Raw genomic sequence first — 12147 nt, forward strand, 5'->3', positions numbered from 1 at the left:
TTACCAAAAAACTCTAACTTGGTCTCATCTGTCCTCAAGACGCTTTCCCAGAAGGATTTTGGCTTACTCACATACATTTTGTTAAACTGCCGCCTAGCTTTTTTCTGTGTCAGCAGTAGGGTCCTCCTACTATAGTTTCATTTAACTCGTGTCACCGAATAGCTCGTGCTGCCACTGATGCTCCCTGAGCCTGCATGACAGCTTGAATTTCTTTGGAATTTGATGAGGGCTGCTTATCCAACATCCAGACTATCCTGCGTTGTAACCTCACATCAATTTTAGTCTGCCGTCCACATCCAGGGAAAATAGCTACTGTGCCATAGGTTGTAAAGTTCTTGATTATGTTGTGCACAGTAGACAAAGGAACATCAAGATCTATGGAGTTGGACTTGTAACCTTGAGATTGTTGATGTTTTCCAGCAATTTTGGTTCTCAAGTCCTCAGACAGTTCTCTTCTCTTTCTGTTCTCCATGCTTAGTGTGGCACGCACAGACACACAATGCAAAGATTGCGTAACTTTTCCTTTTTTACATGGTTTTTGGTGTGATTTTCATATTGCCTAACCTGTTACTTGCCACAAGTTTTGACAGGCCCATTTTGGGATTTTGTGTGAAATTATGTCCAATTTGCCTTTTTTTTCTCTCAGTTTTTTTGTATGTTTTTGAATACACACAAAATAAGTAAACATGTGTATAACAAAACATGAGTAATTTCAAGAATTTTATCAGAGACATACTTCATTTTCTGGAACAATTTTAGATTTGCACCCTTCCTGCAGCCATTATCTTTAAACCTCTACCTTAGAACTGAAATGCGACTATACACTTCTCATATATAGTTAGTCACCCTACCTGGTGGCCTCCGTTTGCTTCCACTGCCGCCTCCTTTTCAGATCGGTGTTCCTTTCCTCCTACTTAAAGGGAACCTGTCACCCCGAAAATCGCGGGTGAGGTAAGCCCACCGGCATCAGGGGCTTATCTACAGCATTCTGTAATGCTGTAGATAAGCCCCTGATGTTACCTGAAAGAGGAGAAAAAGATGTTATATTATACTCACCCTGGGGCGGTCCCGCTGCTGGTCAGGTCGGATGGGTGTCTCCGGTCCGCTGCGGCGCCTCCCATCTTCATTACAAGACGTCCTCTTCTGATCTTCAGCCACGGCTCCGGCGCAGGCGTACTTTGCTCTGCCCTGTTGAGGGCAGACAAAGTACTGCAGTGCGCAGGCGCCGGAAAGGTCAGAGGCCCGGCGCCTGCGCACTGCAGTACTTTGTCTGCCCTCAACAGGGCAGAGCAAAGTACGCCTGCGCCGGAGCCGTGGCTGAAGATCAGAAGAGGACGTCTTGTAATGAAGATGGGATGCGCCGCAGCGGACCGGAGACACCCATCCGACCTGACCAGCAGCGGGACCGCCCCTGGGTGAGTATAATATAACGTCTTTTTCTCCTCTTTCAGGTAACATCGGGGGCTTATCTACAGCATTACAGAATGCTGTAGATAAGCCCCTGATGCCAGTGGGCTTACCTCACCCGCGATTTTCGGGGTGACAGGTTCCCTTTAAAAGATGGCCGCCACATGGCATTGGGAGTGTAATAGTGAATATAAACCATGCCTCATCTGCCTTTCCTATCTCACAGCACAGGATTCATAGTCACTATGCTTGCCATGCCATTTTGGCAGCCATCGTGGAATCAGTAGGAACAGAATGTCAGTCTGAGTAGATGAAGAAAATGGAGAACACCAAGTAAAGTAACAATACATGTGAAATGTACTGTCACTTTTTAGTCCCAGGTTGGAAGGCCGCTTTATGAATGAGTTTAAGTGCGAGTATCTTAGCAATTGCTGGGCGGGTGAGTCATACATGCTTTAATGTTGAGAAATTTATGTTAATTAAACTTTTAAGGTTTTGTTGAAAAGTTCTGCAATTTTCAGATATTTCCAGAATTTATAAAAACTGTCTAACAGAACATCCATGCTGTACTTAGCAACTGTCACTACTCTGTTATCCGGTGTCCTGAGAATAGGGGCTCCTTTCAAGTCCCTAAGGGGCATCCTAGCTCTCTTTGTTGCTCGGATTACTTCTGATGGTGAGGATGCCGGGGCTGCGTACCTTGTCTTAGCTCCTGAATCCGCCCTCCGTCTGTACCCTTCCCCCACCCAGGGAAGAGGGGAGTAGTAATGAACCGTAATACACCAGCCAGACTAACAAGGTAATACAAACAGGGATAACGGAAAATAACAATCTCACAAATATACTCACACAGAGGTAAACACCAGGGAGTGGAGGATGGGGTAAAACCAAAGTAGGAGAAGGAGGGGAATTGGCACACACCCAAAACCTAGCAATAGTCTTCGATAAATCCACCAAACAAGAACCACAAACTACCATCTCCTAACCATGCAGCATAATCTAGCTCTGGCAAGGCGTGCTAGCCAGGGCCCAGATTATATGGGAGTGGCTAAAGGTGAACAGCTGAGAGCTTTAATGCAGAAAAGCTTCTAAGAGCTCTCAACTGAGCAGATTAACCCCTGCACTGTTTAATATGAAGGTGAAGTGCCTCTGAACAGTGCAGGAGTATGAGAAATCAGATGCTGCGGTCTTCTGGCTCCTCTCTGTCACAGTAAACCCGTGACAGCAACCAATCTTTAAGAGTGTCAACTTTGCCAGTGTTTCTAATAGACGGTTTTGATAAATGAACCAATTTGTGTTTCCTGAAAATTTTCAAGATTCATAATTTCCATCTAAAAAAAAATGTAAGTTGAAAACCCATTAATGTACTGCTCGTCCAGGTGCAGTTCTCTGTTCCACCCTGCAGCCACAAACTTCTTTCTATTCACTAATTGCAATTTCTAGAAATCCTAGAAAGTTACAGAACTTTTGGGTAAATGGTGATTCTTTTTTGACTGATTTACAGTGAATACTGCAAGACCTCCAGCATGCTGCCTCCTACGTTTGAGCCTTTTCTTTGTGCTGATATTTTCTTTCATTATTTTATTTTATTTTTCCTGTATTTGAAATCCATAAAAATCAAATGTTCACTGTTTTCTTCTTTCCCCTGTAGATTTGGTGCGGAGAAGAGAAGATCAGTGTTATGCCGAACTCACTTCACATTTTTAACGCCATAAGTGGAACTCCTACAAGCACAACCATACAAGGAATGACAAACTCCTCGTCCATTGCATGAAGCTTCTCCTTAATGTCACATCGATGCCTCGTGTATGGCTAGCTCAGGATGCTTTCCAGAGTCCATTCATCTTTTAAAGCAGATAACCATTTCCATCACCACTGCTTTACTAGAGGGGTTTAGCCCGCCAAAGCGATTGTGGTGGTAGGAGGAGCAGTCATCACTTATTTTCCTCATTTGGCAATATCGACTATTTTCAACACTAAAGAGTAATTTAAAAAAAAAGTTTATTGAATATTTTTGATGCTGTATAAATGATCCGAACAAAGCCGAAGAATAGCACAGTAGGTCTTGGGTAGTAGACGTCTAGGAATGTACAGTAAATAATACAATTGTGACACTAAAGTTTACAAGTTAGCTTTGCGACCAAGCACACTTCAGTCTTAAGATAATCGATGCTCTTTTATTTTCTGCTCTTTTTTTAAATTGCCTTTAAAGAAAAAACAAAACCCTATTTCCTGCATTACTTTTTTTGCCCGACTGGAATTCTTTTTTTTTTCCTCTGTCTGCTGATTTTCTGAACTCTGAATGTTTGCTAAGGATTCGGTTGCCTTGTTTGTAATATGGATTGTCTATTTTTGTCTGTGATCTTCCAGAAACATCTGATACAAACCACACATGAAATTGAACACCGTCACCAGTCCGTCCCGCATAGATGTCACTGGCTTAGTTGGAATGTACATATTGTTAATTGATGCAGATCATTCTTTCTGTACATAAATGTGTTACATTTCTATGCATTTTTTAATGTTCATGGCTGAAAACTTTTACCGTGACAAATATTGTGCTTATTCATTTTACCTGCTATATATTTTTGTCTTTACAATTTATTCTTGTACAGAAATGAGTGCAATACAAAGATGTATACAGTCTTTGCTATGTTAGGTTTATACACTGTTTTAAAGAAGAAGAAAAAAACACAATTTTTTTTTTTTTTTTTTTTGCCAAAGCAAAGAATATGTATTGGTGGTTATGATTACTGTGGTAAATGGTGGTGTTATTTAAAGCTTTGATCATATTGTTCTTTCAAAATATTAATTTAGTAATTTTATATTGGGGAGGGGGTGAATAAAGTTTTTAATTTTATTTAACTGGAAACACTGTTCTGCTGTAATTAACATTCTGTACTACATATGTATTAAAGGAAATGGCTAATTTTTGTGTTTGTGAGGTTTTTCTATTGTTAAAAGAATTACATTTATAAAGTTGTGAGATTAGAAAAAACTACTTTCATTCTTGTTCTTGTAAGGACTCGTTCACATGATCGATTTTCTTATTAGAGTGCTACCCGTAGTTTTCACAGATGGCCCCATTCAAAATAAAACAATAAAAATAAAATCAAACATACACATATTTGGTATCATCGCGTTCAGAATCGCCCGATCTATCAATAAAAAACAAGGATTAACCTGATCACTAAACGACGTAGCGAGAAAAAAATTTATAACGCCAAAATTACATTTTTTTGGTCGCCGCGACATTTCATCAAAATGCAATAACGGGCGATCAAAAGAACGTATTTGCACCAAAATGCTCGGCGTGCAAAAAATAAGCCATCACCCGACCCCAGATCACGAAAAATGGAGATGCTACAGGTATCAGAAAATGGTGCAATTTTTTTTTTTTTTTAGCAAAGTTTGGAATTTTTTTTCACCGCTTAGATAAAAAATAACCTAGACATGCTTGGTGTCTATGAACTCATGATGACCTGGAGAATCAAAATGGCAGGTCAGTTTTAGCATTTAGTGAAGCTAGCAAAAACACGCATGGGATTGCACTTTTTTTTGCATTTTCACCGCACTTGGAATTTTTTTCCCCATTTTCTAGTACACGACATGGTAAAACCAATGATGTCGTTCAAAAGTACAACTCGTACAAGCCCTCACATGGCCATATTGACGGAAAAATAACACGGAAAATCCCAAGGTCATGATGGGGTTAATTAGCTCGTTTTTCAGGTACAGGCATAAGCAAGGATGCAGCTTTTAGAAACAAAAGTGAACATTTTTTCTAACCTCTAGCAATCTTTTAAAATGAATTGTTTAGGTTTTTTTTTTTTTTTTTTTTTTTAAAAGGAGAAAGTATTTAAAGCAGGATTGTACATGTAGAATTGCAGGGATTATATGTGGATAAGATAGAATGGTTTATAATTTCATTCTATCTATAAAACAGTTATGGTTTTGCACATTAACACAACATTTCTTTTAGAATTTTGCCTGGTGTTTCAGTTTTTTTTTTTTTTCCAGCAAAATAAACGCTGTGACTATATGTTGGTTGTCAAGTCAATAAGGTATTGTATGTCTTGTAGTTTTTTTTGTGTGTTTATTGTACATATAGTGCATGTAATATTTAAGTTACTGACACTTTCTAACAAAAGCAGCCTTGTGTAAGGATTCTTTTTATGTATATTTTACAATAGATTTTTCTATATGAGAGGTAAAACACAGGTCGCAATGAAATATACCAAAAAAGAGACTTGTAAAAACGTCTGAAATGTGTGATGTTTTTATTAGCCTAAATTACACTGCAAAAACTGGAAGAACAAGATATTAAAATTAAGACTAAGTGTACTCTTTGGTCCAAATTCATTATTTGCATGTTTTTATTCACTTTTCTTTTTTTGCCTTGCGGTTTTTACATAAAATGCATTAAAATAGCGGACGTAGTTTATGAAATTTGTGCAAAATGCTCTGTAGGTTTGTCTTTTAGGCTGTGTGCACACGTTCAGGATTTTTCGCATTTTTCCACGGTTTTCTGCTATAAAAATGCGATAAAACCGTGAAAAAAACGCATACATTAAGCATCCTCTTAGCATGCAATCCGCACTTTTTGTGCACATGCTGCCTTTTTTTTCCACGGTGGAATCGCATTCCGGAAAAAAACGCAGGATGTTCATTCTTTGTGCGGAATCGCGGGGATTCCACACACATAGGAATGCGTTGATCCGCTTACTTCCCGCATGTGACTATGCCCACGATGCGGGAAGTAAGTGGATCATATGCGGTTGGTACCCATGGTGGCGGAGAGGAGACTCCCCTTCAGGGACTGGGCACCATATCCTGTGTAAAAAAAAAAAAAAAAAAAAATTAAAATAAAAAATCGTGATATTCTCGCCTTCCAGCAGCCTTCCCGCTCCTCGCGATGCTCTGCGGCAATGACCTGTGATGACGTAGCGGTCTCGCGTGATGCTACGTCATCTGGAGTCATTGCCACGAGGCATTATTGGGAATGGGAGCATCGCGAGGAGCAGGAAGGCTGCCGGGGCCGCCAGAAAGTGAGAATATCACGATTTTTTATTTTTTTAATTATTTTTAACATTATATCTTTTTACTATTGATGCTGCATAGGCAGCATCAATACTAAAAAGTTGGTCACACTTGTCAAACACTATGTTTGACAAGTGTGACCAACCTGTCAATCAGTTTTCCAAGCGAAGCTACAGATCGCTTGGAAAACGTTAGCATTCTGCAAGCTAATTACGCTTGGAAAACTCGGCAATTCCGGATGTGTGCACATAGCCTTAACCTGTTTTTTGTTGCATGTATGAGTAAAATTTTGCAACAAAAAGTGCATAAAGAAATCCAGGTGTACATAAAATCACTCCAGGAAAGACTGGGCTTGAACTACATTTGCATCACAATTTGCAACTTTTCCTAAAGTCACAAATGATGAATCGAGCAAAACCCCTAAACTCTGCCAATAGTGGGGGGGGGGGGGGGTGAAACGGCACACAAAAAGTGACTTAAAAAAAAAAAAGGTTCAAATTGAAGGATGACTGGCTCAAACACAAGAAAAAGGTGGTGCAAATTAATTGATGAAATGGTCACCTTGTGTCCAAAAATCTAAATTGGGAGATTTTTCCAATGTATACTTTTCCTCTCTGTGCTAGAAGGATGCCTGGGCATCCAAGCAGACTGTAGTCACTGTAGAAAGTATACCTCTGGAGCAATGAGTCTGCACAATGTTCTTTCATAAGGGGAGATCTAAACTTCACTATATACTGCTCCACAGGTACTTTGTGGAAATAGTTTAGCTTTCATTCTTACATTCTTAAACCAAATATTTAGATGTATTATCGCATATAAAAGTCTTACAAGTCCTCTATGGACCCTGTAATTGTTAGACTATATTCACATTATATTTGAGACGTTTACATATACCAGAATCTTGAAGAAGTAAACAGTTCATATGAAATGGAAGATTACAGAGCCTTATCATGACGTTATTACTTTGAAGTACTCTATTACTTAAAATCCAATATAGCCCTTTGTACATGTTTACTGTGAGTAAAGACTTTCCAAGATAAACCTTGATCAAAGATTTATTGTCGCCTTGTTTGACCTGATATTGGGAAGTCTCACAATATTTCAAGCTTTGCACCTTTTTTGTATTTTATTTGCATATTGTACAAATATCAAAAAGACATTTTTGAAAGAGTGCAATGTAGAACATTTTACAGCGCTGTGTTCCATTACAGGGAATCTGTCATCCCAAAAATCGTATATGAGCTAAGGCCACCGCTATCAGGGGCTTATCTACAGCATTCTGTAATGCATTCTCTTGTTATGCAATATTTCTGTAGAGTACCTTTTACCCCAAAGCATGCAATATTTTTGGATGATAAATTATTATTTTTCTAACATGTTAAGTGCTGGAGTTCAGGTCTTTTTTTTCTTTCTTGGATCTTGATTTCTTAGCATACAAATTATATATATATATATATATATATATATATATATATATATATATATATATATATATATATATATATTTCACGAGAAATACGCACCAGTATCCCTTAGAAAAGCAGGCAATTCAGTGCGGTGTAATGTAAAATCACACTGACAGGTTAGGATCGATATACATAGTAACATAGTAACATAGTTAGTAAGGCCGAAAAAAGACATTTGCCCATCCAGTTCAGCCTATATTCCATCATAATAAATCCCCAGATCTACGTCCTTCTACAGAACCTAATTGTATGATACAATATTGTTCTGCTCCAGGAAGACATCCAGGCCTCTCTTGAACCCCTCGACTGAGTTCGCCATCACCACCTCCTCAGGCAAGCAATTCCAGATTCTCACTGCCCTAACAGTAAAGAATCCTCTTCTATGTTGGTGGAAAAACCTTCTCTCCTCCAGACGCAAAGAATGCCCCCTTGTGCCCGTCACCTTCCTTGGTATAAACAGATCCTCAGCGAGATATTTGTATTGTCCCCTTATATACTTATACATGGTTATTAGATCGCCCCTCAGTCGTCTTTTTTCTAGACTAAATAATCCTAATTTCGCTAATCTATCTGGGTATTGTAGTTCTCCCATCCCCTTTACTAATTTTGTTGCCCTCCTTTGTACTCTCTCTAGTTCCATTATATCCTTCCTGAGCACCGGTGCCCAAAACTGGACACAGTACTCCATGTGCGGTCTAACTAGGGATTTGTACAGAGGCAGTATAATGCTCTCATCATGTGTATCCAGACCTCTTTTAATGCACCCCATGATCCTGTTTGCCTTGGCAGCTGCTGCCTGGCACTGGCTGCTCCAGGTAAGTTTATCATTAACTAGGATCCCCAAGTCCTTCTCCCTGTCAGATTTACCCAGTGGTTTCCCATTCAGTGTGTAATGGTGATATTGATTCCTTCTTCCCATGTGTATAACCTTACATTTATCATTGTTAAACCTCATCTGCCACCTTTCAGCCCAAGTTTCCAACTTATCCAGATCCATCTGTAGCAGAATACTATCTTCTCTTGTATTAACTGCTTTACATAGTTTTGTATCATCTGCAAATATCGATATTTTACTGTGTAAACCTTCTACCAGATCATTAATGAATATGTTGAAGAGAACAGGTCCCAATACTGACCCCTGCGGTACCCCACTGGTCACAGCGACCCATTTAGAGACTATACCATTTATAACCACCCTCTGCTTTCTATCACTAAGCCAGTTACTAACCCATTTACACACATTTTCCCCCAGACCAAGCATTCTCATTTTGTGTACCAACCTCTTGTGCGGCACGGTATCAAACGCTTTGGAAAAATCGAGATATACCACGTCCACGTCTTATACATAATTGTCTAAGGGGTACTTCCGTCTGTCTGTCCTTCTGTCACAGATATTCATTGGTCCTGGCCTCTGTCTATCATGGAAATCCAAGTCGCTGATTGGTCGCCGCAAAACAGCTACGACCAATCAGCGACGGGCACAGTCCGGAAGAAAATGGCCGCTCCTTACTCCCCGCAGTCAGTGGCCGGCGCCCGATCCCCGCACTCACAGTCCCCAGCGCTCCGCTCCCCGCAGTCAGTGGCCGGTGCCCGCTCCCCGCACTGTGTCCCTGGCGCTCCGCTCCCCGCACGCTCCATACTCCCCTCCGGTCACCGCTAACACAGGGTTAATGCCGGCGGTAACACATTCCGTTACCGCCGCTATTAACCCTGTGTCCCCAACCTTTTACTATTGATGCTGCCTATGCGGCATCAATAGTAAAAGAAAGTAATGTTAAAAATAGTACAAAAACAAAAAAAACTGCTATACTCACCCTCCGTTGTCCGCTGAGCCACTGGCGCCCGCCGCCATCTTGCATTCCCAGGATGCTTTGCAAAATTACCCATAAGACCTAGCGGTCTCGCGAGACCGCTAAGTCATATGGGTAATTTTGCAAAGCATCCTGGGAATGCAAGATGGCGGCAGCCGCGCGCTCATCTGCACAGCGCCGTTGGATCCCAGGAAGCGGAGAGACGACGCTGAGGAGCAGCGACGAGAATGGTGAGTATGTTCAACTACAAAGGGCCCTCGGATCGTTAGGTGAGTATGTTTATTTTTTGAACCTGTGACATATGTGGCTCGGTAATATAGTACCTCACTGGGCAATATTCTACGTGGCTCTGTGCTGTATACTACAAGGCTGGGCGATATACTACGTCACTGTGCCATATACTACGTGGCTGGACAATATACTACGTAGCTCTGTGCTGTATACTACGTGGCTGGGCAATATTCTACGTGGCTGGGAAATATACTACGTGGCTCTGCTGTATACTACATGGCTGGGCAATATACTACGTAACTGAGCAATATACTACGTGGCTGGGAAATATACTACGTGGCTCTGTGCTGTATACTACGTGGCTGGGAAATATACTACGTGGCTCTGTGCTGTATACTACATGGCTGGGCAATATACTACGTAACTGAGCAATATACTACGTGGCTGGGCAATATACTACGTGGCTGGGAAATATACTACGTGGCTCTGTGCTGTATACTACATGGCTGGGGAATATACTACGTAACTGAGCAATATACTACGTGGCTGGGAAATATACTACGTGGCTCTGTGCTGTATACTACGTGGCTGGGCAATATACTACGTGGTTGGGCAATATACTACGTGGCTGGGCAATATACTACGTGGCTGGGCAATATACTACGTGGCTGGGCAATATACTATGTGGCTGGGCAATATACTATGTGGCTGGACAATATACTTCGTGGACATGCATATTCTAGAATACCCGATGCGTTAGAATCGGGCCACCATCTAGTAGATAAAAGAAATGTCTACACATAGTATAGGTGTATACATATATATATATATATGTGTGTGTGTGTATGTATATATATATATATATATATACATTTGTCAGTGACACACACGCATATATATATATATATATATATATATATATATATATATACACACACACCCACACGCTGCTCAAAAAAATAAAGGGAACACTTAAACAACAGAATATAACTCCAAGTAAATCAAACTTCTGTGAAATTGAACAATCAAACTCCACCTAGGAAGCAACACTGTTTGACAATCAATTTCACATGCTGTTGTGCAAATGTAATTTATTGGCAATTATCAAGACACACTTAATAAAGGAGTGGTTCTGCAGGTGGGGACCACATCTCAGTACCAATGCTTTCTCGCTGATGTTTTGGTCACTTTTGAATGTTGGTTGTGCTTTCACACTTGTGGTAGCATGAGTCGGACTCTACAACCCACACAAGTGCCTCAGATAGTGCAGCTCATACAGGATGGCACATCAATGTGAGCTGTGGCAAGAAGGTTTGCTGTGTCTGTCAGCGTAGTGTCCAGAGGCTAGAGGCACTACAAGGAGACAGGCCCGTACACCAAGAGATGTGGAGGGCGCCGTAGGAGGGCAACAACCCAGCAGCGGGACCACTACCTCAGCCTTTGTGCAAGGAGAAACAGGAGGAGCACTGCCAGAGCCCGGCAAAATAACCTCCAGCACGCCTCAAATGTGCATGTGTCTGCACAAACGTTTAGAAACTGACTCCATGAGGATGGTCTGAGTGCCCAACGTCCACAGATGGGGGTTGTGCTCACAGCCCAACACCGTGCAGGACTCTTGGCATTTGCCACAGAACACCAGGATTGGCAAATTTGCCACTGGTGCCCTGTGCTCTTCACAGATGAAAACAGGTTCACACTGAGCACATGTGACAGTCTGGAGACGCCGTGGAAAGTGATCTGCCTGCAACATCCTTCAATATGACCGGTTTGGCAGTGGGTCAGTAATGGTGTGGGGTGGCATTTCTTTCGAGGGACGCACAGCCCTCCATGTAGTCGCCAGAGGTAGCCTGCCTGCAATTAGGTGCCGAGATGAGATCCTCAGACCCCTTGTGAGACCATATTCTGGTGCGGTTGGCCCTGGGTTCTTCCTAATGCAGGATAATGCCAGACCTCATGTGGCTGGAGTGTGTCAGCAGTTCCTGCAAGATGAAGGCATTGAAGCTATGAACTGGCCCGCCCATTCCCAAGTCCTGAATCCGATTGAACACATCTGGGACATCATGTCTCGCACCTTCCACTAATGTCACATTGCACCACAGACTGTCCTGAAGTTGGCGGATTCTTTAGTCCATGTCTGGGAGGAGATCCCTCAGGAGACCATCTGCCGCCTCATGAGGTGCATGCTCAGGCTT

General features: G+C 41.5%; 1 protein-coding gene across 11 annotated transcripts in view; it reads left to right on the forward strand.

The window, feature by feature from the left end:
- Positions 1–4338, forward strand: part of DOCK9 (dedicator of cytokinesis 9) — a 350201-nt gene extending 345863 nt beyond the window's left edge. For 10 of the 11 annotated variants that reach the window (XM_069757992.1, XM_069757993.1, XM_069757997.1 and 7 more), the window contains exon 53: positions 3059–4338. In XM_069757992.1, the coding sequence (XP_069614093.1) occupies positions 3059–3181 (123 nt within the window). In that variant the 3' untranslated portion in view covers positions 3182–4338. The remainder of the gene's footprint in view (positions 1–3058) is intronic. The other variant, XM_069757999.1, reaches the window with a different exon arrangement.
- Positions 4339–12147: the final 7809 nt, after the last annotated feature.

This window comes from Ranitomeya imitator, chromosome 3 (genome assembly GCF_032444005.1).
Source record: "Ranitomeya imitator isolate aRanImi1 chromosome 3, aRanImi1.pri, whole genome shotgun sequence".
Classification (NCBI taxonomy): Eukaryota; Metazoa; Chordata; class Amphibia; order Anura; family Dendrobatidae; genus Ranitomeya; species Ranitomeya imitator.